Here is a 27,686-nt window from a genome sequence, read left to right on the forward strand (position 1 = left end):
CTACCTGGAAAGTTCCTGTTGAATTTCCCGGAATTTACTGACCACGAAAGACCTAAAAATCTGCTCGATGTTGGTCGCCATGGCGTCCGCTCCGTTCTCTCAACTCCTCCTCGCTAGTCCTCCAGGCTCCCAGAATGCCTCGGGAAGAGGCGCAGCGGCCAATTCCGTCTCTCGCCGTCCTGATTGGCTCCTGTGGGAACGTCCGGATCTGCACGCTCCGCCGTTGCACCAATCGGTGAGCACGGCCCTGCTCTCCTCCGCTGTTTCTGAGCGGCTGGGGTAGAGCTGCTGACGTTTGCGCCGCGCACGACTCTGTCCGCCATGTTAGTGACTGACGCAGGCGCCATTACAGGAGAAGACTGTCTTCAGGCGACTTTGTCAGCTTGTGTTGTCAGTCCCCAACAGTTTGGGGGGTTTAATAGTCTTACTGTAGCCACTAAATGCGGAGATTAAATGCAATGAGGAAAGGGAGCAAAAAGGACAATGTGGTGTTTGACACGGGGCCGCCAACATTCCCAAATTTTCAGCGGGGAGCTGCATCCGGAAAAGCATTAATCGGCACCCGCCCCCACTGTGATGCGAATACGAAGAACGCGATTTTACCCATCTCCCATGACAACATGTAAAAAAAAAAAAAATAGGAGGTCTTGAGTGACCTACGTCCAAGCCTGGTGCATTCTAATCAAGAGCTAGGTGTGTCACGAGACTTTGCCACTGTAGCTGCTTCGTTTTGACTCAGCACACAATTAGCTAAGTGTAGATTTAGCGTTTGGGGCGCCCCACCTCCTCAGCTGGGGGGGGGGGGTTTCTCGAGGAGGAAAAGTGGCGTTAGGTGGCCCCTGCTGCTGTGATGTTACATGATAGATGCGCAAGGGCTAGGTAGCTTTGCCCTAGGGTGGGCTCAGGCCGCGCCCCAGAGCGGGAGGGAATCACACTTGATTACCTCACGGCGGGGACCAGGGTTTGCGCCGACCAATGGGGAGGCGAAGCCCTCCGCGGGGCGGCCCACCGCGGGCGGGGGAAGGGGCGCGCGCCCCGGATCCCGCTCCGTTGACTTCCGGCGCGCGGCGGGTGCCCGAGCCGGGAGCGCGCAGGCAAGCGTGCGAGTTCGAGCGGCCAGACCGCCTTGTGTCGGCTTTGTGTCGGTGCGTAAGCCCTCCGCTTTTAAGTGCAGTGCATTTATGCTTTAGTTGGGGGTTCTAATATCAGGAATTGAATGAAATCGTGGGACCTGATTTGGCTGTAGGAATTTTCATCTCATTTTTCAATGCTGTCGGTGGGGATTGGCCATGTGCTCTTAACTTTGAGGTTCACGTTGGATCTATCACCTTCCCTGCTTTCTTAGATTCAGGGCTTATTTGTATCTTTATGCATGTTTTTAGGTTATAAACATAAGTTGCATATTTTCTTGTTATGCACACATTGTTTCTAGCGCAGATTAGTCCACTTTTGTAACGTTCTTCTTAATAGTACTCATCAAATCCGTTGAAATCCAGGCCTTACCTGGCTCTGTGCATCTCGTTATGTTAGTCATTTAGATGACTGGCCCCAGAAGGTTAATTAAATCCCTTAAGGTATCGCAGCTGGTAAGGAACAGAGTCTCAACCCAAACCAAAGCACTCTTGAGCCTTGAGCGGAGGCCTCCTAACCACTTCTAGTGTAGATTCCTTCAGGCTGAGTCTTCTCTTCCCCTTTTATTAAACAATGTAATATTTTAGATGTAAAGCTTTGTTTTAGATATTTAAATATGCATGGCAAATCTGTTTTCCATTAAAATAACTTTTCCCTCTTCAACTTAGAGGATAATTTAGTGATTTTATTTCTCAATTTTTCCATGATCACCATCTCAATTTTTACAGTATCCGATGCAAAATTGCTTCCATTGCAATTCATGCTCCACCCCCTCTTAGCTCTGTGACCTCCAGCAAGTTACTTAACTACTTCAGTTTCCTATCCATAAAGTGAGGATGGGAATAGTATCTACCTCATAGAACCATGAAGTTTAATTAAGGTAATTCATGAAAATCATTTAGAATATAGCATTTGGCACGAAGTGCTCATGAAGTGTTAGTTTTTAATATCAGCTTAGGCTTTTTTTTTTAATGTAATTCTAACATCTCACAAGAAGTTACAGATTTCAGTGTTTCTTGTTTTCAGTTTGCTTTCTACATAATTGTCTTCTGAAAAATAGTAAATTAATATGACAAATTATTCCTTGGGCTTTTTTTCCCCTGTTAGAATCTTCTTTCTATCCCTAAGGTATCAATTTAGGTAAAAGCATGGAATAAAATATAACAAGCACTACTGCTAAATGTCAGAAATCATACTAATTGTTTATATAAATGTAATTTTAGTTCATCTTTAGTTTTGTAAAGCAGGTTTTCTTTCATCTTTGTAAAGCAGGTTTGTACCCATCCTGCTCATCATCAAATGTCAGAATTAATGTGATACATATTTAGATTTGATTTTTGTCTTCTTACCAATTTTTTAACATATTGCACTAACTTCTTAAGTCAAGGATCAGCAAACTGGCCCTTGTGCCAGTCCTTCCTGCCACCAGTTTTTGTACAGCCTACCAAATAAGAATTGTTTTACATTTATTGGGGGGGGGGGGGGTTACAACACATGAAAATTATAAAATTCAAATTGCAGTATGCTAAAATGGTTTTATTGAAACACACCATGCTTATTCTTTACAATTTTCTGATTGCTTCTGGTGTTTAGAGCAGAGATAGGAAAACTATTACTGAAGCCTATTGCCAATTTTTGTAAGTTGTTACTAGACATGGCCACGTACATTTACTTATGCGTTGTCATGGCTATTTTCATGCTACAACAGCAGGGTTCAGTAGCTCTCAAAGGTGAAAATATTTATCCACTCCTTTATAGGCCTCAGTGTTAAATATTTCTTTCAATTCATGATAACTTTAAAATCTATTATCTATGAAATCTCAGGGTTTAAAACATTTTAAATTCTGGTCTAGATTTAAAAACAGCATTCATTTTTAACAGGCTTCATGATTATTATATCCTCTAAAAGCCTGAAGAATGATTATTCATAAGAGTTTTTTATTATTATTATTAAATTAGGAGTTAAGTCGTCATTTCATTCCTTAACCTAGCTCTCTAGGCCAGTCTGCCTCATTTTTAAAATAGCCCACGTAAGTACAGTTATGAATTCAGATTATGAATTCTAATTTTTCACAAGTGAATCGTTAGAATACATGCTTAGAAATTGTGATTTCTAAAGTGTATGCATTCTGAGATATGAACTTTGATTTTCTTTCTGCAGCTTTCTTTTTCTTTTTGAATTCCTGGTTTGCAGACCGCAATGGCAGCCCGAGTACTTGTAATTGGCAATGGAGGAAGAGAACATACACTGGCCTGGAAACTTGCACAGTCTAATCATGTTAAACAGGTGTTGGTTGCCCCAGGAAATGCAGGCACTGCCTGCTCTGAAAAGATTTCAAATGCTGGTAATCATGTTTTTAAGTGGGGAGTGATGGTTAATAAGTAGAAATGATAAACTGTCAACTATCTCTGTTCTTTATAAGGTCAGTTCCTATTCAGATTTGAATGCTTTTCTTAACCTTAAAATTTATGTGGTAATTTGAATACTTGCCTTATGTCATAAATTTAAGATATACTCAGGCTCGGAGTATAGCATTTCCTTATTTTGAATTATTTTAAACTTTATAAAACACATCTATTAAAAAAGTCACAAGCGCCAAATGTGTGTTTTTGGACATGAAAAGTTGAGCAGTGCTATTAGACGTAAGTTTTGACAATTCTAACTTCATAATAGATCTTACCCGTTATCCCTTCAACTGGTAAAAATGAAAAAAAATTATCAGTTCTGATGTTACATTAAATTCTTCAGCGGCTTCCCATAGTACTTAGAATAAAACTCAGACTCCTTAACGTTCCTTACAAAACCCTTTGTGTTCTGGCCTCTGACTGCCTCTTCAGTCTGATCTTTTATATCTTTTTTTTTTTTTTTTTTCACTGCTCTATCTGTACAGCCCTGCCAACTTTCCAAGCAGAGCTGCCTTGGACTTTATACATGTTCCCACCCCTAGCATGGCTGTCTCTTCCTTATTTCAGATTTCAACTTATACGTTACCACCTCAAAGATGTCTTTCCTGAAGTTTCTAGTAAAACATATCTGCCTCATCTTATTTGTTTTCAATTATGAACCATTCATTTTCTGTATTTATTACTTTTCTATTGTCTGTCTCCTATCTTCATTTCCCGCCTAGAACATAAGCTCTAGAATGTAAGCTACTTGAGGGCGAGGAATTCAGCTGCCTTATTTTGCATTGTGTTCACCATGCCTAGTACCCTATGTGGCTTATTGCATATAATGGAGAGAAAAACATCACCCAACAAGCCACAAACTGGGAGAAGATAATTGTATACGCAGGACCAAAAATAAGAATAATAACATAAGAAACAGATAAGAAAACATCTACTTCCGTGGAATCTTAGCCCAAGGGGTGAGATAGTTATCTGTTTATTGAAGAGCTGGCACATTTTATCTAGAAGCAATTGATGTCATAAGCTGCCAGCCCATGAAAATCTCCTGGGATTATCATGAAGCAGCTACTACTTGCAGAGACAAGTTAGGTGTGTCCTCTTCCTCTTGCCACCTTCTGCTGTGCTGAGGTAGTTGGCTCTGCGCAGCCCAGTTATGTTTGTAGCTACTAACCCACAGTGCATGGTACTCCATCCTTACCCCACTCAGGCAGTTCCTGGAGATTGAAAACTATCCTTTCTGCAGTTATCCCCTACACGTCACCAATAATCGTATATGTGCAAAGTAATTGGAAACTTTAGCTAACAAGAATGCTGATGCAGATACAGTGAAGCAGAAGCACACCCAGAGAACCAACCCATGCTTAGTTTATAATTGATCCTCCTGCTGGTTACTTAGAACTCCATCAAAGAAAATTTACCTGGCTTGTAGTTTGGAGAAATGGGCAAGGTCTTAAAATCATTTAGTTTTTAGTTTAAACAGCTCTGCACAAAGACCCTTCCTGACTCAACCAGAAGTAGCTTCCCAGTTCACCTCATAGCAAATTTACATAATTTGTTCACAATTGGTATTTTTTTTTCCTTATTTCTTTTTTACCCAACATTCCCACCGTAGAATATAAGCCTCCTAAATGTAGGAACGCTGTTTGTGTTAAAATCTTAACCCAGTTACTAAGGCCATATCTAGCACATAATGGTTCTCAGTAAATCTTGAAAGATGATAGTAAAAGACCAGTTTCTAAGTATATTCCATGATACATTTTTGTTGACTATAAAGTCAGCACCAGTGACAGGAACACCATAGTCAAGAGGTACTTTATAGCTTTTTGAGAAGCTTACTGGTGTTTTCATCTAGCCAGCTACAGCAATAGCAGAGAACTGAGCTTTGTTGGTTAACCTAATGCACTCTGCTCTGACTTACTCATGGTGAAACTCATCTGTACCAGTAAAAGAAAACAAGTTAGTAGACATAGCAAAGAATAGCATTTAGTTTTCAGTGTGACACTTAGTTAACTTAAAATGAATGTTTTTATAAGGTAGGTTTGTTTATTTTTTTCTGTTACAGTCATCTCCATCAGTGATCACAGCGCCCTTGCTCAGTTCTGCAAAGATGAGGAAATTGAATTCGTAGTTGTTGGACCAGAGGCACCACTGGCTGCTGGTAAAGTTCTTTTCTGTTTATCATTACAGTATATCCAGTGCCAGAGGAGTTTGGAAATCATCTAATCCAGTTCATTTTAGAGATGAGGATTTTTAATGTAATATTATATTGGAAAAAGCTTTCACCCTCTTGACATTATGGATTCTAGATTTTTTTCGTCAACCATCAGTAATGTGATAAATGAGAGATCAAAACTGGCCCTACAGAAGTGGCTCAGAATGAGGAACAAATATGTGTTTTTATTCTTCTCTATTCTGGTGTCTATTTAATAATTCATATACCTGAATATAACATAACTTTTGCTGGATTTGAATCATGTGTTAGTAGCATTTTTGTTCATATCTATAAACCTTTGTTCGTACCTATAGTCCACAGCCTTTATGGCACCAGAAACCAATGCTCCTATGAGACTATAATGCCTGATGATCTGAGGTGGAGCTGAGGCGGTGATGCTAGTGCTGGTGAGCAGCCGCAAATACAGATGAAGCTTCGCTCACTCGCCTGCTGCTCACCTAACAGGCCATGGACCAGTACTGCAGAGGCCTTGGCTCACCTGAGGCTGCTCGTTTCCCTCCGTAGGAATTGTTGGGAGCCTGACATCTGCAGGAGTGCGATGCTTTGGCCCCACAGCAGAAGCGGCTCAGTTAGAGTCCAGCAAAAGATTTGCCAAGGAGTTTATGGACCGGCATGGAATCCCAACTGCACAGTGGAGAGCTTTCACCAAACCCGAAGAGGCCTGCAGCTTCATCATGAGGTAGATAGAAGACTGACTGTAAAAAGGCACTTGTTTTGTTATGATAGTTAAAAATATAGGTCACTTATATCACAAGTTTATTGTAAGATAATTGGGGGAAGAAAACTTATTCTACGTCAGTTGCCTTTTTCCAACATCAAAATAAAATGGGATTGTGTGTATGTATAATATTTATTTTTACAGAAAGATGAATTTTTTTAATATTACTGAATAATTCCTGGGGTAAAAGATACATTTGGTTTTGCAGTTATGCACTATTTTTACAGTCAAATTGACAGACACAGTGGCATCTCATAATGTAAAGGACGTTGATTTTTTTTTTTTTCCTACGTAATTGATCGAAATGAGGAATTAGCACTTGGCCTTCTGCTGCTACTAAACTATAAATCTTAAAATTAAACATCCTTGTTCTCTATTATATGGAAAATATTGAGCAATTAATGAATGTTGGCAGACACATGACTTTACCCTTTTTGTTGACACTTCTCCCTGTGACTTGGTATGTTTTCCTTTTAGTCGAGTCGATTTCATTCTTTATTCGTTCTAAGTCCTACAGAGTTTTTTAAACAATGAATATTATTATTTTCTAGTAGCCAGATGCCTTGGCTAAGTAACAATTATGTTACTTTGGGTAAGTCTCCATTTAGATCTCCAGTCCCACTCAACAGAATAAATTACCAACAGCAATTTCTTATGTGTACTTGGAGAAATGGTCTGTGTATCCATATTTATATTCTTACACAGCCACGTCTTCTACTTGAATGAGAGTACAATTCACTACTTTTTATCTTAGAGGCCATTTCATACCAGTACTATACAACTGCTTTCTTCTTCCAAAGATTATGATCTCATAATAAGTAAAAAAAAGGAAAATTTTATGTGCAATACGATCACAATTATAAAAGACTAACTACATAGGGAAAACAATCCTGGTGGGAAGTACATCAATGATGTCAGCCTGATCATTAATTTTTCTTTCTGCTTTTCACTTGTGGCTATAGTATATCATTACAAAATCTCAAATCACTTTAAATTTTTTAATCATAAAGGGTTTATTGGATATTGAAGATGAATCTGTCTTCACAGTGCCAACTTCCCTGCTTTGGTTGTGAAGGCCAGTGGTCTTGCAGCTGGGAAAGGGGTGGTTGTTGCAGAGAGCAAAGAAGAGGCCTGCAAAGCTGTACAAGAGATCATGCAGGTAGGTCAGTTCCTGTGGAAAAGTTCATAATTTCCTAGTCTTAATGGATAAATACTCTTAAGTTTACAAAATGTTCCTCAAGATAAAGAAACATCTAGCAAACACACAGGTAAGTTACTTTTTATAATATGTATTACAGCCTATTTTTTAAGAGTTATTACAGGTTTACACCGATGGCTAAACCATGGCTGTATTCTTTGGAAGCAAGTTCTAGCATCCTTTGTTGTCTGCTGCTGAAAGGTAGAAAATCTTCAGACTATAGATCATAAAAGTAAATTACCATCCATAAGGACAGAATTATTTGTCCTTTGTGTCTCTTGTCTCAGAAGTGAAGCCATGAATTAATATACTTTTATTATCCTTCTTGGTTGTTGTGGATTTCCCCTCCTTGTAGAAATTTACTTTCACAGACATTCTTTAGTATAATTATTATAGACAAACATATAACTATAATCAGAAATAATAATGATGATAAAAACATCTGTTTTTCTGTTAACCTTATTTGACACTGGAAAACACGATCCCCAGAAGGATGTTAGTGAGGCTGTCATCTCATTGGTACCACCGCTAGCTCTCTGTCATGGTCAATTTAACTATAGGAAACAGTCATACATCCTTTGAGGCTTTCGGAAAAGGAAAGGAAAATTACAATAGCGTATTGATCCATAATACAAATAGTAGAAAGTAACAGCCAATTACGTAAATATTAAAAGCTTACAATGTACCTTTTTTTTTTTTTTTTTTTTAATCTACAATAGGATAAAGCTTTTGGAGCAGCTGGAGAAACAGTTATCATCGAAGAACTTCTTGAAGGAGAAGAAGTGTCTGTAAGTGTATTCATCTTTCAGGCTTTTATAGACTATAAGAAGCTATGTTGTCTGACCTATGAGCCTCAAAAAGATTTTGTTTACTCTGGTTGTTTCATCTGAAGGCATAAACCCAGTAGTTAGAAAGAAATTTGTATATATTTATTTTTTGGGATGCAAATGAAAACAAATTTTATTCTCTTTTAGTCATCCCCAGTGTCTCAGTAAGGAACTTGAATTTATATCACATTATTTAAAAGAGGGGAAAGGTTGAAATATTTTACTTTGAGAGAAGATTGATTTTTTTTTCCCCTAACCTAACTCAAAAATTACAGGTCCTTCAGAATATAAATATACAAGATCTGATTCTTGATGCAGGTAGCTTAGGGTTATTATCTAATTTTACTTTAAAAAAAAAACCCTCTAATAAGAGTTAAAGTATATATAGTTCTCCTTATTAAATAATTTTATTTTTACTTTTTGACATTTAAGGTAAGTGAACTGTTCTTTTTTCTGTACAGTGTCTATGCTTCACTGATGGAAGGACTGTGGCCCCCATGCCCCCAGCGCAGGACCATAAGCGATTACTGGAAGGAGATCACGGCCCCAACACCGGGGGAATGGGCGCCTATTGCCCAGCACCTCAGGTACTTACCAAAGGCTCAGCTGAAGTTTACTAGTAATTGTTTTGTCTTCACAAAGAGCTCTTAGACAGTGCTTTTCTGTTTTTTGGGTTTGGTTTTTTGTCCCCCCCCCCCCTTGTAAATGATTACTGATCAGCAGTTTGCTTTTCCTATTAAACGAAAAGTATCTCTCCTAGTCTCTAGAACTAACTTATTCTAAAATACCTTTGTAGAACTAAGTCAAGTATAGATTGAACCTATCCTTCTAGCCCCTTTCCTCTATACCCTATTTGCAACCCATGGGAGCCAATTATAGTCTAGAATTATCTTTCATTCATCTTTGGATATCCAGGATGCGACACATAAGTGCTCAGTGAATTGAGAACTCAGTCAGACCATAGTTTTTTCTTTTAGTCTTTCGACTTGATAATGGGTAGATAAAATATGTTTCCAAACAGGTTCTGGACAGTTATTATAGGAAATCTCCATTGAATGTATTATAAGTAGATTAGCACCTTAGAAACTCATCCATTTTTTTCACTGATAATAATCACAATCTTTCGTGCTAATAAAATAGTGCCTTTTATATATTTTTCTTGATTAAAAGACAAACAGGATTTACTTATTTATTGTTTAAATTTTTTTTTTAATTTTTCAACTATAGTTGACATTCAGTATTATATTAGTTTCAGGTGTACAGCTCAGTGGTTAGATATTTATATAACTTTCTAAGTGATCCCTACCCCCATAAGTCTGGTACCACCTGCCACCACACATAGTTATTTAAATATTGTCTGTATTCCCTATACTGTGCTTTACAGCCATGTGACTGTTTTGTAACTAACAATTTGTACTTTTTAATCCCTTCACCTTTTCCATTCAGCCCTCAAGTCCCCTCCCATCTGGTAACCAACAGTTTGTTCTTTGTATCTATGAGTTTGTTTTGTTAATTTATTTTGTTTTTTAGATTCCACATTAAATTAAATTATATGGTATTTGTCTTTCTCTGACTTATTTCACTTAACATAATACCCTCTAGGCCCATCCATATTGTCACAAATGGTAAGATTTCATTCTTTTTTATGGCCGAGTAATAGTCTGTGATATATATGTACCACATCTATATCGATGGGCACTTAGACTGCTTCCATTTCTTGGCTTTTTAAAATAATGCTGCAATGAACATGGGGATGCCTGTGACTTTTTGAATTAGTATTTTAGATTTTTTCAGATACTTGAGACTTTGTAAGTATTACAACTACCATTTGGTAAAAGTGATTGCAATGTAAGAACTTTCTCTAGATCTAATTTATATTGAAGTTTATAATCTCAGATTCTTAAGTTTGTAGGCTTATGAAATCTATAGAATATACGAGAAGGATACAAAGGAAACTTTTAGTGAGCTTTATGCATGTATATTTGAAAATCTGTCTATTAGTAAAAGGTGATTTGACAGTCAAGAAATAGCCATTGTTGCTGATCAATAAGTCTCAATTTCTGCTTATAGTAATTTTTAACTTCCAGAGGTTGTTGTTCTTATTTTATAAGAATAAGACTAAATACCTACTCGATAAGGCCAGTGTGAGGATTTAGAAAGTTTATTCAAGTGCTCAGCCCATGTCAGGTAGAAAACGAGTGATTGTTTTCCTTCTTTCCTGTCATTGTCCCATGTAGTAGTGCTACTTACAAGATGATTTTATTCAAATACCAATTATATTTACATATTTCTGTTACATTCCCCCAGGTTTCTAAGGATTTGTTGCTAAAAATTAAAAATACCATTCTTCAGAGGACAGTGGATGGCATGCAACAGGAGGGTGTGCCATACACAGGTGAGCACATCAGTGTCATTGTGAGCATTATTCACATTATTCATGGAGTAACTTTACGCTTTAGACAGAACTTCTCCATTTTCTCTTTTTTCACTACCTATTAATTGCCCATTGTTGTAATATTTGTTGTGGCTGTTCCAAAACTTTGAGTATTCGAAATTTATGTTCTAATTTTCATAGTCACAATACAATGTCTTTATTATAGTTTCTTTTGTTGTTCTTTATTTTTTAATGAAGGTGTTCTCTATGCTGGTATAATGCTGACTAAGGATGGCCCAAGAGTTTTGGAGTTTAATTGCCGTTTTGGTGATCCAGAGTGCCAAGTGGGTGATAATTATAGATAAAGTATTATTTTGTAGATATCTTGTAGAAGATGTATATTGTTTTAATCTCAGGATGTATCAACTTTTTAAGAATTATCTTTGAGAAATATAGTTGACCGTTGAACAACACTTGTTTAAACTATGTGGGTCCACTTATACACTGCTTTTTGTTTTTTCAATAAATTTACAGTCAGCCCTCCATATCCCTGGGTTTGCATCCTTTAATTCAACCAGTGGTGCATTGGTGGTTGGGAATCCATGGATTCTGAGGGCCACTGCATACATCGTTCTGTGCCATTGCATGTAAGAGTTTTGAGCATCTGTGGATTTTGGTGTTGGCACCTGGAACCAATCCTCAACGGACACCAATAGATGACCATAGTTTAGTTTTGGGGGAGTCAGAAGTTATACATGGATTTTTGACTGCACAGTGTGTCAGTGCCCCTACCTCCGCTTTGTTCATAGGACAACCATTTATGGAAATTTTGCTGGTATTCCCATGAATAAAATGTCTAAAGAGAACTAAAATTTCTCCTAATTGCCATGTTGATTATATTTTTCCAGGTCATCCTCCCACTTCTTAAAACTGATCTTTATGAAGTGATTCAGTCTACCTTAGATGGCCTGCTATGTACCTCTCTGCCTGTTTGGCTTGAAAATCACACTGCCATAACTGTCGTCATGGCAAGTAAAGGTTATCCAGGAGACTACACCAAGGGTGTGGAGATAACAGGTGAATATTAGAGAACAAAAGGTTGACTTACCATGTGACAGGTAACTAGTGCCACCGTAGGCCTCCCTTCCATGCCATGCTCTGCTCCTCTTAAGGGTATAAAACTAGCAGAAACCTTTCAAGAGGTCTTAACATAATCATGTTGAAATGTCCAAAATTACTGTATTTAAAGAACTGCCATCCATTTCCCTTTCTGCAACAGAAAGACTGAAGTGGGCCTGGCCAAGAGCCAGGAACATAATGGAACTTTATGAGAGTTAGAGAACATTAGCTTAAACCACATTAATGAGATAAATGTCAGAGATGTGATCAGAAATGGACAATCCCCACCCCCAGTTTCAACTTGAATCGCAGAATTCAAGCTTTCAAAAGTATAGTCTTCTCTTCTGTTTCTTTTTACAAGAGGTGAGGCATCTAGTTGAATACAACTGTTTTAAAATGACAGTTAAGTTCCAGTGCAATGAGCCCAAAGGCAGACCTATGTGATCCCTAGCAGGCTATAGCTAGCTTGGCCTCCCTCGGTACCCCAGTAGTGTATTTGAATCAAACACTCTATTTACTGTCTTGCCCAGACAAAAGCCCATTGCAGTGTGAATCTCACACATCGCAACTGGACAATTAGAAATCAGTTGTGTTTTAAAATGAACAAAGAAAGAGAAAGGATCGAATCAAGATCCCTTGTAATGGTGAAGTATCTCTTAAGGTTAAGCCGACAAGTATGATACTCATTTTTGACACAGCAATATTGGTACCTACAGGTGAATGCTCCTATGTTATAAAAACACTTAGAGAAGGCATATATTAACACATTATATGTGATGCTAAAAGAGAAACAGAGACAGAAAAAAAAACTGGGGATTTAAGAATGGTTTCTTTAAAAACTAAGCAATTATATCTTTGTATAAACTGTGTTTATCATTTTAGAATTTAGAACAATATAGTTTAACATATTAAGTGTAAAATTATAAATGAGAGATTTATAAATAATTCAAAAGAAAATGAAGACAGGAATTTTAGACTGAGTCTAAAACCTAATTTAAATCAAATTTGTCTTGAAATTTTACAGTTAGCGGAAAGATTAAGACTATGTTGTACAATACAGTGATCCTGTTGGTTATTTAAAAAAGAAAAAGCCATTTAGATAGCCATGATAAAATAGAATTTCCTTTACTTAGGATTATTTGTTGACTTTTAGGTTTTTTATCTTTTCATCAGGAAAAATAACATTTTACTTTTAAGTCTCAAACTTTTCAGGGATTAGCTTTTTTTTCCCTCCTTCATTGAAACAATAGATCTTACATGAGGTTTATAACAAGGTTTTAGAAGTACGGTTATCACCCTAGAGCAGAACAAGCTCTTCTTATGAGAAAGGGTCTGTTTACTATTATCCTGCATTAATTTCTTCCCCATAGGGTTCTTTAAAGATTCGTTTAAGTGAAACAAAGAAAGATTTTATTAAAAAAAAAAGAAAAGAAAAGAAAGAACTTTGAGAAATTACAAACCACTTCACAAGTGTAGAATATTGTTATCACAAACAACATGTCAAATATGCTGTCTTACAGGGTTTCCTGAGGCTCAGGCTTTGGGACTGGAAGTGTTCCACTCAGGTACTGCCCTAAAAGATGGCAAAGTGGTGACTAATGGTGGTAGAGTCCTTACAGTAACAGCCATCCGGGAAAATGTCATCTCAGCCCTTGAAGAAGCCAAGAAAGGACTAGCTGCTATAAAGTTTGAGGGAGCCATTTACAGAAGGGACATTGGCTTTCGTGCCATAGCTTTCCTCCAGCAGCCCAGGTAAATTTCTTACCAAGGTGATTATAGCACACTTTCAAAACTGACATGTATGCTATGTAGAAAATTTACTGTTATATCTTTAGTTCCTGGTTTTGTCAAAGAATTCAAGATGAAAATATTGGTCGTCTACTTTTGCAACTTAATTGGTCATATACTGCAATTTTTGACAGTCTTTTGTCACTGCATTTATATCTATTACTGAAATGTATTTTTGTCCCCTTATTGATTCATATGTTGACAGGTACAACTATTCCTTTGTAAAATCAATAAACTATTAATTGCAAGTCTGGGTGTTTTGAGTCCTTAAGTATATACTACAGTTATTGTTTGTTGAGTTCATCTATGAAAAATCAGTTTTAGGATAAAATTATTTTTAGCAACTTCAAGCTGTGCTGCTACTGATAGGCAAATTTTTAAAGTTTAGATATTGGCATTTTCTTAGAAATAACATTAAAATGCCGTGCTAAAATTTTATTTTTTTATTTTAAAATGACTAGACTTCATTGAAATGACCTATCTCAGGGCCTACAATCCTAATACTAGTTGAGTTCTTTAAAGATGAAAGTGAGAGGCCGCCATGCTAGCTGCTACCTGATAAAAGGTTTTTTAAACCAGTAACTTTGTTTTCTATCTGCGCGTGAACCTGGATTGCATATTTTTTCATGTATCACTGCATTCCATTAGGCCAAAATTCTCAGTTTTGTATGGCAGGACTACCGGATTCACAGTGTCTTTCATGAACTTGACCTCTAAATGTACTGCTCCAATGTGCTGGCCCTACATAGAAGGAAATGATGCACTGAATACCATTATCTGTTTTGCTTTTTTCATAGTTTTTTTTAAAAACCTTGTCTCTTACTATCTTCAGTTATAAAGAATCTGTTACATTTCTATATTGTTGCAATAATTTAGAGATTTTTTGTAGAGTTCTTACAATTCTAATGTTTACTTTTTTGACTTGGTTTTCTATACTTCTTTCCTTTCCATTAACAAAATTGAACAGAAAAGTTGTGGTAAGATATCAGTATATTTTAACTACCTGTGAGAAATACAGAAAAATTTAGAGAAATAGTTCTCAATAGTGATGATAAAATCAAATTAATTGGAGAGGTTGTTTAAACACATTTCAATTTCCAAGTCCAGCCCTAGACCAGTTAAATCAAAATCTAGGGAGGCGCCCCAGCACACTCAGGGATGTGAAAATCATTAGCAATGTATCCTGCTTTAAGTAAAATTTTAAGATTAAAATAATTTTCCCTGATATTTAGGTGATGTCCTCTGTTTTTTTGTATGTGTATGTTTTTAATTCTTTAGGGGCCTGACTTATAAGGAATCTGGGGTAGACATTGCAGCTGGAAATATGCTGGTCAGGATAATTAAACCTTTAGCAAAAGCCACCTCTAGACCAGGTGAGTCAGATCCTATCCTTTGCTAGTTCATTAACTGACAAACATGAATTGATTTGGGCCTTACAGTTTACAAAGGAAAATGTTCCAAATTAATGTCCATCATGCCCTATTTCGGCCAAACCTACAGTCTTCTGCTTTCTTATCTCTATTATTAAGAAAAGCATTTCTTATTTATGTTAAATTCAAAAGACTATGTCTGCCTCTTTAATATCTAATTACTCTCATGATCAATGGTTTAAGCATGTGGTGCTGTCTTCTATTCTCTGAAAAGGCACCTTTGGAAGAAATATTTTGTATACTCATGTTATCTGATCTGTTAATATGCAGAAAATAATTTATTTCCTCTCCAACAGGCTGTGCTGTTGATCTTGGAGGTTTTGCTGGTCTTTTTGATTTGAAAGCAGCTGGTTTCAAAGATCCTCTTTTGGCCTGTGGAACAGATGGCGTTGGAACAAAACTGAAAGTAATAAAAGACACCTTTGTGAATAAAGGCCTTTTGTGAAAGACGAGAGAATTTACTGTATATCAAATACATATTTTCCCCCTTTTGACATATAAGCACTAAAGAGAACCATACCAAATAAACATATAATATGACTAAAATATCTACATGTTTCTAACAATGCAGTATTATTGAGGCTATATCTAGATGGAAGGGTTATTTTAAGAGATAAAAGAGGATACTTTTGGACCAAGTGGCTTATCAGAATTTAGTGTTCTTTTGTCTCTAGGTGTTCAGAGCAGCTAGCCAAAAGCCCATATTTATTAGCCTCCACTGATAAATTGATAAGATCTAATTTGGGATATAGTTTCATGTGGATGTTTATGTTTTTCTTCTGTAGATTGCCCAGCAGTGCAATAAACATGATACCATTGGTCAGGATTTGGTTGCAATGTGCGTAAATGATATTTTGGCACAAGGAGCAGAGCCCCTCTTCTTCCTTGATTACTTTTCCTGTGGAAAACTTGACCTCAATACAACTGAAGCGGTTGTTGCCGGAATTGCTAAAGCCTGTGGAAAAGCTGGATGTGCTCTCCTTGGTACTGATTGCATGTCCTTTTTAGTGTGTTTTAGCCCTATATGCAGCTACCAAGAAACTGTATCACAAGATGAGGCAAAGAAAATATAGATAACACTACTTGAAAACCGTGGTGTCCTCAAACCCCTGAAGGGTTTGTTCCCCAGACTCATAGTCCTATACTGTCAGCCAGGCCTTTCTTCCCTACCTTTAGCCATCATTTCTGTCTCTGTCTTTCTCAGTGGCCTCATGGACAGACAGGGTAGGGGTTATTTCCTCCTTACTGCCCCTACAGCAGAGGCAGATGAGTTCTTGGCATTCTAAATCTTAATTTTATTTTCCCATAAAAGTGACACTAAAAATGTACCCAAGGTTTATAGAAAACATTGCTTCAATATAAAAGAAATGTGAACAAAATGAATTTGTAGGTTGACCAGGGACCAAAACTACCTCTTTTATATTACTGTTTCTGTGGACAAGTCTGTTCCAGTGGCCCTTTCAGCCATTTTTTAGAACATTTTCTAATTTGGAGTCTGCCTGCCTAAACTCTGTCTGTGTACGATATTATTGTAAAGTCAACTATAGTGGACTTTTTATATAAGGCATTTGGAGTTTGGCAGGCTAAATAAATCACTTCTGTAAGCCTGTACCATCATCTGGAACACAGTGATTATGAAGATCAAACATTCGGTAAAAGTACAAAAATGATATTATATTCTGCTGAGTATTCACCCTGTGAAAATAATGACATTCGGAGGCTACATTCACCCTTTGTCAAATTTAGTGCTCTCTTCCCTGAAATCATGGTTAGAAGTTCTCCTAGGCAGCCAGTAGAGTACATTTTATTGAACGGTTGCAGAATATAGCCATGTATTTAATTGGAGCTGGTGTCACTACTTCCTAGACAGGTTTATAATGTGATTTCTGGGCTCTTGTTTTGTCTTCCTGCCAGGCGGCGAAACAGCAGAAATGCCTGACATGTATACTCCAGGAGAGTATGACCTAGCCGGTTTTGCCGTCGGTGCCATGGAGCGGCATCAAAAACTCCCTCACCTGGAAAGAATCAGCGAAGGGGATGTTGTCATTGGAATAGCTTCATCTGGTCTTCACAGCAATGGGTTTAGCCTCGTGAGGAAAATTGTAGCAAAATCTTCCCTTCAGTACTCCTCTCCAGCACCCGATGGCTGCGGTGACCAGACCTTAGGTAAATACACGCACTTTTTAAACTCTCCTGCTTGGAAATGTCTGAGCAGCCACTTCGTGGGGTTAGTCTCTAGTTACTTAGAGTTAAAGTGGAAGAAATTACATTATCCTGTGGTTTTGTTCTTTGGACATTATTATGGAACTGGTGTGTCTGTGTAGGGTCACAGTCATTCTCTGATTCAATTTTGTTGTTTTTATATGCTTCAGTTTTATGCCTATAGGCTAAGTTTTTGTCTTCTCTTTCCAATATACAGGAGACTTGCTTCTAACTCCAACCAGAATCTACAGTCATTCACTCTTACCTGTATTACGTTCAGGACATGTCAAGGCCTTTGCCCATATTACTGGTGGAGGATTGCTAGAAAACATCCCCAGAGTCCTCCCTCAGAAATTTGGGGTGGATTTAGGTAAGCTCGCTAAAAGGAAATTTTGCTCAGAAAACCATTAGGAGAAAAAAATACATTAGAGGGCAAAACAGTATGGGTAATGAATGCATATATGATACATGGAAAAGCCTCATCAGTGGGTTTCTTGGGGAAAAAATAGGGCTGACCCTTTTCGACCCCTTTTTGCTTTATTAGCCATGTTTATAAGGCATAAAATCTTTTGATATAATTGATTTACATAAGATTAAGTGCTGTGAGCAGATCCTCCGAGGGTTTTGGTAATCTCAAACCCTATCAAGATAGAACCAGGAACATGCCAGGAAAGGAAGAGGTAGCTATTAATAGTCCATTGCAAGAGATGAAGAGGATCCAAACCAAGGCATAGAAAGGGAAAACATATTTGAGAATCATTTTGTGCTTAGAGAAAAAAGTCCCAAGGTTCTAGTTAAGCAGGTGAGTATATGGTAACATCCGTAACACAGGAGGAAGAGTAGAGTTGAAGTAGGAAGTAGGAATACCATTTTTAAATCTTCAGTGTGCTTATTGCAAGGAGTCTATGAACAGAAGTTGAAATCAGGTTGAAGAAAAGTTGGGTGCTCATCTGCACATAGCAGTAGTTCTAGCCAAGGGAAAGGAAGGGACCAAAAGGTCATTCCTCAGTGTTCTATCCACCTTGGCAGGTAGTAGTTTGGCAGAGATAGAATTACCAAAAAAGAACGGTCAGAAGCAGGAATTAAAACCATGTAAAAGTATTAACTCCAAGCAAGGATTTGAACATGACTCTGGTCAGCAGTGTCAAGTGCACCATAGATCTAGGAGGAGAACCAAAAATAGAGCACTATATTTTAGAAGTGGGTCAAAAAGCAGCTTGCCGAAGGTAGATACTACCCACCAGATTATCGTGGAGGTAATGGGTGGCAGAGATAAAGAGACAGCCAATGGAGATTGCTGCTTAAGAAATTTATCGGTAAAAGGAAAAGGGAGATAATAACTCATGTCCATGGCAAAGTGAAGAATGAGCAGGCTTTGCCCTCCCTGTTTTTATGGGGTAAAGAGACAACGGCAGAGAAACTGTTCCAGTAATCATAGCCAACTAATGGACACTGGGTTGAGGGAGTAGAAATTGAAGTTTACGTAAAATTATGTATTTTCCCTATGAAGTTAGATGGCCTTAGTGAGATGAGCAGATCTCAAGTGCAGGCTTGAGGAGAGGAGTAAAAAACCAGTCAAGGTCAGAAACTAGAATGAGACAGCAAGCATTTCTGAAGGTGAAGTTGAATCTGGTTGTGTAATTTTTCTCCCAAAGTAAGAGAGCTTATATAGCCTTGAAACAAGAACAGAAAAAAATTAATTGGTTGGGTTGATCCAGTTGGGCCAGGCAGTCATGGGATGAAGTAGCTATGGATGCAAGTGAAGAGATTTGCTGAGAGTCAGAGACCTTAAGAGTCAGAGAGTCTGTGAAGCTAAGAGAGAATCCGAAGAGTTAGAAATAGGTTGTTTTGAAAGTGAGGAAACAGGCAAGGTAAACTGGCAATGTGGTCAAATAGGATGGTAGCCTCTCCTGGGAAGCGGAAGAGACGGGCTGAATGGGAATCCCTTCATTAGCATAATGCCGAGCTGAAGGGTATGTAGGATTAAATTAGTGGTTAAAGCCGTTCCTGGGATAGAAATGCTTTCCAGTGAGCATAAACAGAACTTTAAGGAAGTATCCATCCTGCTCTTTAAATCGTTAAAAACAGTGGCAAGCTGATGAATGGGGAAAGGAGCAGGGCTAATTTGTGCATTTGCCAATTTCTGTGGTGTGAATACTCCCATCCTAGCCAGTTTTTAAGTGGCTGTATATAAAGGTCTCTACAAGCTGGCTCTACCACACAACTGATTAAAAATCAGGAAATTGAGAGTTGATGCAGCCATATTCCTAAGAGCAATATGTTTTGAGTTATACAAATGTCTGTATCCCATTAAAAAGGAAATTTAGTCCCTTGTGTCAGCCTCTGATGTTTCTTCTAGGAATCATACTTTGGCAACAGATTTAAATAAGGAAGTCTCAGTATTAAAGTTACAACTTGTGTTTTATGACATACTTGATCATTTGTAGAAACTAGGCTCAGTCTTTATTCTATAAATAAATACTTTGTAAATCTTTTTGCTAAAATGAGATCATAGTTTGGTAATCTGCTATTTATGTTGCCATTTATATATCATATCTTCCTATCCTAATGACATCATTTTTATGAGGAATATTCCATTTTTATGGATATATCACTATTTGATTTTATGTTGCTATTGACTTTTGATTACTGATAGAATAGTAAACATCATAGTAGCTAAACCTTTTGAGTTCAACTCTTAAGAATAGACAGTTAGTAGAAATGGAATTAAATCTCATAGGGGAAAAGATTCATAGAAGATTCATGTGATGCCCCTTAAAAATTATATCGACTCAGCCTTTGGCCATGCCACCCTGAAAAAGCCCATTCCCGTCTGATCGCGGAAGCTAAGCAGGGTTGGGCCTGGTTAGTACTTGGATGGAAGACCGCCTAGGAAGACCAGGTGCTGTAGGTGTAAAAAATAAAAAATAAGGGATTGTAAGCTGACAAGGTCCTTGCAATCTATGAAGTCAACCAAGGGTTGTCTCGCCTAAAAAAAAAAGTTATATCAACTCTAGAGCATTAAAGATCTAATTATCCTGCAGATATACCAAATAAATAAGGGGAACGGATAGTCAACTTTATTATGTAACAAAAAGCTAAGTTCACAGGGGTTTCCCTTTCATATGAGCATCATAAATAAATATTAAACTAAAACAGCTTTTGTAAATCAGATCTCATAACTGTAGATTCCAAGGAATATCCAGATTCTTTTATTACTCAAGAATTGTGTATTTGTATGTCTTCACCTAAAATTTTTTTATTAAAGATTTGTTTTATTATTCATAATAATAGAGGATATAGTCTTAAAACAGACCTTAACCTAAATTTTTCAAATAAACACAGAAGGACATTGATCTTAAACCTTTTGCATAACATGACTTTAATAGTGTATGCATTTCCTGTAAATCTATATGTAAACCACCTGGTTTTGCATCATACTTAGGGTGCATTTCAGTCATTACCAAGACATAACTAAACATTCACAAAACAATAGTATACCAACCTTTACTGGAATTCAACTATTAGTACACCTCATCGTTCGGGGAATTCTAATTAATAGTTAATGCAGCACAAAACCTCGCTCAATTGTGAACAGCCAAATGTATCGACAAAAATGTTCCTAATGTCTAAGGTAAAAATGGATCCTCAAAAAACCTTCTAAAAGGACAGTTTATAGTTTCACCCCATATAAAATAGCAGTGCTAGTTGTGGATTCCATAGCTTCATGTGTGTGCACACCTTTACACTTGCTGTGAGCTAACAGGTTAATCAGACAGCTCTTGCCTGTTTTCAGATGCCCAGACCTGGAGGATTCCCAGGATCTTCTCGTGGTTACAGCAGGAAGGACAGCTCTCTGAAGAGGAGATGGCCAGAACATTTAACTGTGGGGTTGGGGCTGCCCTCGTGGTATCAAAGGACCTGACAAAACAGATTCTGAAGGATATTCAGCAGCACCAGGAAGAAGCCTGGGTGATTGGCAGGGTGGCAGCATGCCCTGAAGGTAATCGCTCTTTATTTAGTTGCTCTTAGGTATATGATCTTAAATATAAATGTGTCCAGTCTCTCGGGCTCTATGTCCACCTTTTATTTCGGCCATTGCTATGGCACCTGTCTTTTACACAGCTATGACGTGATGACACCCATGCCAGTGACACCACATAGCTCTTCATTTCTGCCTCAGGGCTCTGACATCTCTCTATAGTAGTCTCCTATGCACAACTACACCCCATAAGACAAGCCTCAACCCTAATGGGGTGAGAGCAAGTGAATAAATACTTCAGGGACAGAGAAGGGATCAGTTCTGAGGCATAGTCTGCATGGCTATGAGGGTCCCAATGGAATCAAGCCCCAGTAGCCCACAGTGATGACCTGTTTAATAACACGCTCTTACATTGGCTGTCCTGTGTCACTCCTCCCAGATCCTCACTGTGGTTTCCTGGGATCACTTCCCAAGTAATCTCCCCGTGCAAGACCTCGTCTCATTTCCCTTCTGTGGTTCAGCTCAATCACACACCTTCCCTTGAAGCCAGGCACTCAGAGCACTATTGTGAATAGAAGATTTGGAGGGGTGGGGACAGGACACCAGCAGGAAGTAACATATCCACTGTAGGCTTAGATACTGTGATGTGCTATTTCACTTTTAGTTGAAGTAGGTAATACATTCACCTGAAGGAAGTCTTTATGAATGAACAATATTAGGTAATACAAACCTATTATTTGTTTTAGTCCTTACATATGTTATTTTCAGAATAAAATGTAGTATTACAAAGTTCTCATAAAACACTTTATTATAACTTTTAATTCATAGTTGTTTTTTATTTACTGGGTATGTTTGAATGCAGGTTCTCCTCGTGTGAAAGTCAGGCACCTAATCGAAGCCATGCAGATAAATGGATCAGTATTGGAGAATGGCACCCTGAAAAGTCATTTCACTCCCCAACCAAAAAAGGCAAGAGTGGCTATCTTAATATCTGGAACAGGTGAGATGTGGCTTCCTCTTTACTATATAGCACTGTAGAAATGCTCTTCCTCCCTCCAAACCCCACCCCTTCCTCTGTCTCCACCGAAATAGAAAAACTCCTCCAGATTGTCAGAACGCCTAGAGTAAGGAAGGGGGGGATCACTGCCGAGTGTTATCTTTTCTGCATCCTCAGTCTTTCTGCCTTTTTCAGGCATTTGAGACAGTTCTCAAAGGAAAAGTAGAGGATATCAAGAAGATAATTGAAGAAATAGAAACTAGAAGACAGGATGGAAAATCTAACTTCTTTTGCATCGTGGCTTTGTAGTTGAAGTCTTATAATAGTTGAGAGACTTTTCTTAATTGTTAATAAGAATATGAAACCTATGTTTAACTCTTGTGGGTAGAGAAGTAAAGTAAAAAGAGCATCGTATTCTCTTAAATGGTTATAACTTGATTTTTTTCCCACTATTATAAGTAACATTGCTGTGAATGTTCTTGTAAATTTACAGTAGTCTTAAGTACGTGTCAGACTATTTCTTTAAGGTACATTCCCAGAATTGTAATTGCTTCACAAGTCCCTTTTAAGATTTCAGTATACTGTAGGCACAGGTTGATGGTAAAACAAAGAAACTATTGTAAAGGCCATTATGGTTTATTCTTTTTTAGAAGATGTATTTTTCTTGCTTAATTAAGCAGTTTATCCCTCATCAATCAGTTCTAAAATCACGTTATACTATTTGCACTGCTGTGCTAAATCATAAGATACTTTTTTAAAAAATAGATATTATATTGCAAAAGCAATTACATATCCTAAAACCAAGAATGCCTGTTTTCATAAGCTATTAAATCCATTATCCCAAGAAAGGGAATTTAAAAGCCTCACATTTTGCCAATCTTTTCTAAAACATCCAGAAATGTTGACCATTCCCTATTCACAGTGGCACATATCTCTTTTTAAGAAGGTGAGCTTCCTTGTGTTTTTCTTTTCTCAGGATCCAACCTCCAAGCTCTGATAGACAGCACTCGGGAGCCGAGCAGCTGTTCACACATTGTCGTTGTCATCTCCAACAAAGCCGCGGTGCCTGGCTTAGATAAAGCAGCGAGAGCCGGAATTCCTACCAGAGTCAGTTACTTTGAGAAGCATCTCTCCTGCAGGCTGTATTTAAACTCATAATCTGCTCCCCTACTCCACTCCCTACCCCCCAGGACCTGGGTCTGTCGGGCACTTGTTCTTTGGAGTTCTGTATTTAGGGTGGGTCTGGACTTGCCTTTCTGCTTCGTCCTGTCTGTTCCTTCACACTTTATATTGGTAGGTCTTCAGAAGAAAGTGAAGTGTGTTCTGTGTAAAAGTTGAGTTTTAAATTATTTTTGATAATTTACTGAAAAAGATGATGTTTCTCTTTTTCTATTACAGGTAATTACCCATAACTTATATAAAAGTCGTGTAGAATTTGACACTGCAGTTGACCAAGTCCTTGAAGAATTCTCCACAGACATAATCTGTCTCGCAGGATTCATGAGAATTTTATCTGGCCCCTTTGTCAGAAAATGGAATGGTAAGCAAAAATTGTTTGATACCACATTGAGAAAGAGACTGAAAACGGACTACAAGGTGGCTAACTGACCAGACAGTCCCAGTCATGAAATGGTTACTGTGACATTTTGTACTATGGCACAGTTTCCTTTGCTTTAGCCCAAAGGATGGCCCAATGAAGACTTATTATCCTGCTCTATCATTTTTCTTTAGCCTGCTGCAGTTAGTCACTTTTTCTAATGTAGCTTAGGTTTGCTTCACATTACTACGCAGATAGTAATTCATCTTCTGAGTAAATACTTGAAAGAGACTTTTCTACTTGTTGAGAAGCAAAAGAAAATAATTCCCTATATCCCAGAATGAAGAGTCATCCTCTCCTGAGGAAGTGCAGATCGTTGCCGAAAGATGGCAAGGGTGGCGTTGATTGCAGGAAACAAAACGTCTTGTTTCTTGCCTTCTTCCACAAAAGTGTTGGCTGTGTCCTAGTTTTCTTATGTGCACACTTGGGCAATAAATGCATTTTCTCTCCGAAGAGTTTGTTTTCCTAAGAGAATATAGATAGGGTACTTGTATAATATAAAACAGGCAATGTCTTTGGTGACATGAGGCACACAACTAATCCAGCAGCCATCTGGTTGATAAAAGTCAAGCACACAGACACCAGTGAGAACCTCCCTTGTCTTTCTGATAGTCTGTGCCAGCAACAAGCTGAATGTTCTGCAGGAGTTCTATACCCAGATTAGATACCCTCTCTCCACTCCTATCCTATCCAGCTTTTGGGTACTGCAGGCTCCTACTCAGAGCCCTTGGTGTGTCTGCAGCTGTGCAAGGGAAGAACTTGCTACCCTCAGGAACTCCTTGGATGAAAACCTGTATTTCCCTTTACCTCATTTCTGTCTTTAACAAATAAAATCACCCATCCCAGAGAAATCCTACTCCTGTTGACTTCTGTTTCCTTTAACAGAATACATTGGACATTTTAATTCTGACCACTATGCTTTTAATTTTCAGGGAAACTACTCAACATCCACCCTTCCTTGCTCCCTTCTTTTAAGGGTCCAAATGCCCATGAGCAAGCCCTGGCTGCCGGTGTCAAAGTAACAGGGTGCACGGTGCACTTTGTAGCTGTGAGTATGTCTCTTTCTACCAAAATATTATTAGGGTGTAAAAATAAATTGTACTGGCTAGAAAGTAATGTTCAAAACTTTGCTTCCTTTTTCAGGAAGAAGTAGACGCTGGACAAATTATTTTGCAAGAAGCTGTTCCTGTGAAGAGGGGTGACACTGTTGCAACTCTGTCTGAAAGAGTGAAATCAGCAGAACATAAAATATTTCCCGCAGCCCTCCAGCTGGTGGCCAGTGGGACTGTGTGGCTTGGAGAAAATGGCCAGCTCTGTTGGGTCCAGGAGAAGTGAAGCTGCCTAATTCAGGAATGGAGCCAGTTTTGAAGGAAGTCTAGCCGTTTACATGATGGCTTTTTTATCATGGACTCGGCCCAAAAGAACGGCTGAAAAAGAGGACCTCACTCTTATTTCTTTGGCTATTTTTTTCATGAACAAAGATTCATTCCAAGCAAGACTGGTGTGGCTTATCTAAGATATATTTCTGCTTCTGTGGTCTTCCAGGTTTTACCTGTTTACGACCTTGTTCAGAATCCAACTAGTCATTCAGAACACCTTTTATTTTAGCCAACCATACTAAAACTTAGTCTTTCTTACCTTTTTCCGACCAATGTCACCTCTATATTTTTTTTAGTTATATGTTCTCTGATCTTTGAAGCATTAACCAGCAAGTCTAATAATAAGTTACTATCTCTCCCCATGTTGTTTTGAAGTGAGACTTCTCTTAATTATCCTGATCATAATTTAGTGTCATAAAATTTCTGGGTAGCTCCCATTTCTGAGGGGTTGTATCCTTTGTCCTTTAAAATATCATTAGACATCCCTCTAATAATTGACAGTTTCTGTAATACCCAGATTTTAGCTGCATAGTTACTCTATGGATTATGTACATCCATACTTTTATAAATCAGTGAAGGACTAAATGGAGAGTTTTGGTGGCCTCTAGATTCAAACATAAGACTTAAAGCAGGTTACTCACCTACTCTGTTTCCCCATCTACTAAAGTAGGCAAATGCCTACCACATGGTTGTTTTGATAATTAAATTTAGTACATGTAAAATGCTTGGGACAGTAGGCTCTCAGAGGTTGGCGTTTATTTTAAAATTCCAGTTATAAAAGCTATTGTAAATCAATATCTTTTCACCAGGTACATTGTAAGCATAAACTTGAGAATGTTGATAGATGTAATATTGGAAGTCTGGTGGGGACTGTGAGGGCAAGTGGAGGGCAGTCTACCCAGACTGGTGAAGGGTATAATGGCATTGCATGTGTTCCCCATTCTAGCCAGTCTTTTCCTATCTGGATGTGCAATTCTGGACCTGGGAGGTCCAGGTTGACAGCACATGTGCATGACCCTACCCTTGGACACCTATCACATTTCTACTAGAGTAGCTACTCAGCCCAGAGGCAGCCAGCCAAGCAGCCTTTCAGGTGGTGTGGACTAAGAGCTCTGCCTGGCCTGCAGGGCGATGCCTTACGAGAAGGGTACCTGGAGCCCCTGTTCAGATCATCCACTGGAGTTTAAACTCAGCAACAAAGGACTCTTACAGCAGGAAGGTAGTAAGCTCTAGCCATAAGACAGTAGAGGATCAAGAGAGACCTCCTTCACCAACAGACCCTAATCACTGCCTCTGGTACTGGCAGGTTTCCTAGGTCTGGGCAGCGGCCTCATGACATGATTTTTCCTCATACTGTGGTCAGCAACTGCCATCAAGTAAATGGGAAGTTCAAGTGCATCATTTCACATAGGTTTTGCTATAGAAACAGTTGACTCTGGTTCTGGAAAGTTCACTCAGAGTCATTAAGCATCTATTACATATTTGCCAAACATTTGTCCTATGCGGTTTATAGAAAGTTTGAAGACACAAAGGAAAATGTTATTGGTTGATAATCATATCCTATAAAAGTAGAGGCCTGTACCAAGATGTAAGTCAGAAAAACCAATGTAAGCTTGTAACTTTAGAAATAAAACTTTCCAGCCTTTTGATACGAATCTCCACCAAAAGGAACTTGGACTCTATGTAAAACAGCTGATTCCATATCTTGGGATAGGAAGAATGAAAATGTCTGAAATATGTGGTTGCCAGAAACCAAAAACAAAAATAGAGATGCTGTTGAAAGAAAAGAGTCAGCTTAAAGGGTGTGCTACTGTCTAGTTTGTGATAAGTTGAATATTTGGACATGTCAAGGGTGGGCAACCATTAGTTTATAATGATAAAGAGAAAAGGTACTTTAAGTTATGAAAAAGTCAATGCAAAGAAAAGGTGAAAAGATGTTAATATTTTATTAATGTAATAAACGTGGACTTTTTTTTTATACCTGTCTCTGTTTGTATGAGCAGTAAAAAAAATACATCCCCCATGATCACACATGTTCAGATAGAAAGATTTGGGGTTGGAGGTCTAACTTAGTGAGCCCTGTTGGTTACACACAACAAAGGATTCAAGAGTGACTTCCAAAATGATAAGCCAGATGTTCTAGAGGAATGTTAAAATTTCTGAGATTGCATAGTCTTGAGCGTTCCTTCTCAAATATTTTACTATTTTTAACTGCTACATGAACTTAAAAAACTCAAGTAAATATAGTAGTATGTAATAAAGTTTAATAACTAATATAGAGAGTCCCTCATTTTTTTCCCCAGGA

General features: G+C 38.1%; 2 protein-coding genes and 1 pseudogene across 10 annotated transcripts in view; 2 read left to right on the forward strand and 1 right to left on the reverse strand.

Moving 5' to 3' along the window:
• SON (SON DNA and RNA binding protein) overlaps positions 1-136 on the reverse strand; it is a 31,440-nt gene extending 31,304 nt beyond the window's left edge. For all 7 annotated transcript variants that reach the window (XR_004950596.1, XR_004950595.1, XM_036219826.1 and 4 more), the window contains exon 1: positions 5-136. Coding sequence is in view for 5 of the 7 variants with exons in the window: in XM_036219826.1 (XP_036075719.1) it covers positions 5-81 (77 nt within the window). In the remaining 2 variants the exon portion in view is untranslated. The remainder of the gene's footprint in view (positions 1-4) is intronic.
• Positions 117-27,359, forward strand: GART (phosphoribosylglycinamide formyltransferase, phosphoribosylglycinamide synthetase, phosphoribosylaminoimidazole synthetase). 3 transcript variants are annotated; one of them, XM_016162413.2, is made up of 22 exons: positions 117-235; positions 3,293-3,476; positions 5,600-5,695; positions 6,275-6,449; positions 7,536-7,647; positions 8,406-8,474; positions 8,975-9,100; positions 10,821-10,908; positions 11,146-11,231; positions 11,796-11,964; positions 13,527-13,758; positions 15,073-15,167; positions 15,521-15,630; positions 16,010-16,208; positions 17,139-17,390; positions 17,644-17,796; positions 21,223-21,429; positions 22,271-22,408; positions 23,382-23,512; positions 23,804-23,945; positions 24,935-25,050; positions 25,146-27,359. In XM_016162413.2, the coding sequence occupies exons 2-22, from the start codon at positions 3,332-3,334 to the stop codon at positions 25,335-25,337; spliced, it is 3,033 nt and encodes a 1,010-aa protein (XP_016017899.2). In that variant the 5' UTR covers positions 117-235; positions 3,293-3,331; the 3' UTR covers positions 25,338-27,359. The 3 variants fall into 3 exon arrangements, with proteins under 3 accessions (XP_016017899.2, XP_016017898.2, XP_036075728.1); XM_016162412.2 differs by lacking the exon at positions 117-235 and adding an exon at positions 1,020-1,145; XM_036219835.1 differs by lacking the exon at positions 117-235 and adding an exon at positions 1,175-1,276.
• On the forward strand, positions 20,222-20,340 carry LOC118602260 (annotated as a pseudogene).
• Positions 27,360-27,686: the final 327 nt, after the last annotated feature.

This window comes from Rousettus aegyptiacus, unplaced genomic scaffold (assembly GCF_014176215.1).
Source record: "Rousettus aegyptiacus isolate mRouAeg1 unplaced genomic scaffold, mRouAeg1.p scaffold_m13_p_4, whole genome shotgun sequence".
NCBI lineage: Eukaryota > Metazoa > Chordata > Mammalia > Chiroptera > Pteropodidae > Rousettus > Rousettus aegyptiacus.

Excerpts from the sequence above, each read along its gene's own strand:
- GART (XM_016162413.2), top strand. The coding sequence starts at position 3,332 with ATGGCAGCCCGAGTACTTGTAATTGGCAATGGAGGAAGAGAACATACA. Across the intron at positions 10,909-11,145 it reads GGAGGGTGTGCCATACACAG|GTGTTCTCTATGCTGGTATA; the intron begins GTGAGCACATCA and ends TTTTTAATGAAG. Across the intron at positions 23,513-23,803 it reads GAGCCGGAATTCCTACCAGA|GTAATTACCCATAACTTATA; the intron begins GTCAGTTACTTT and ends TTTCTATTACAG.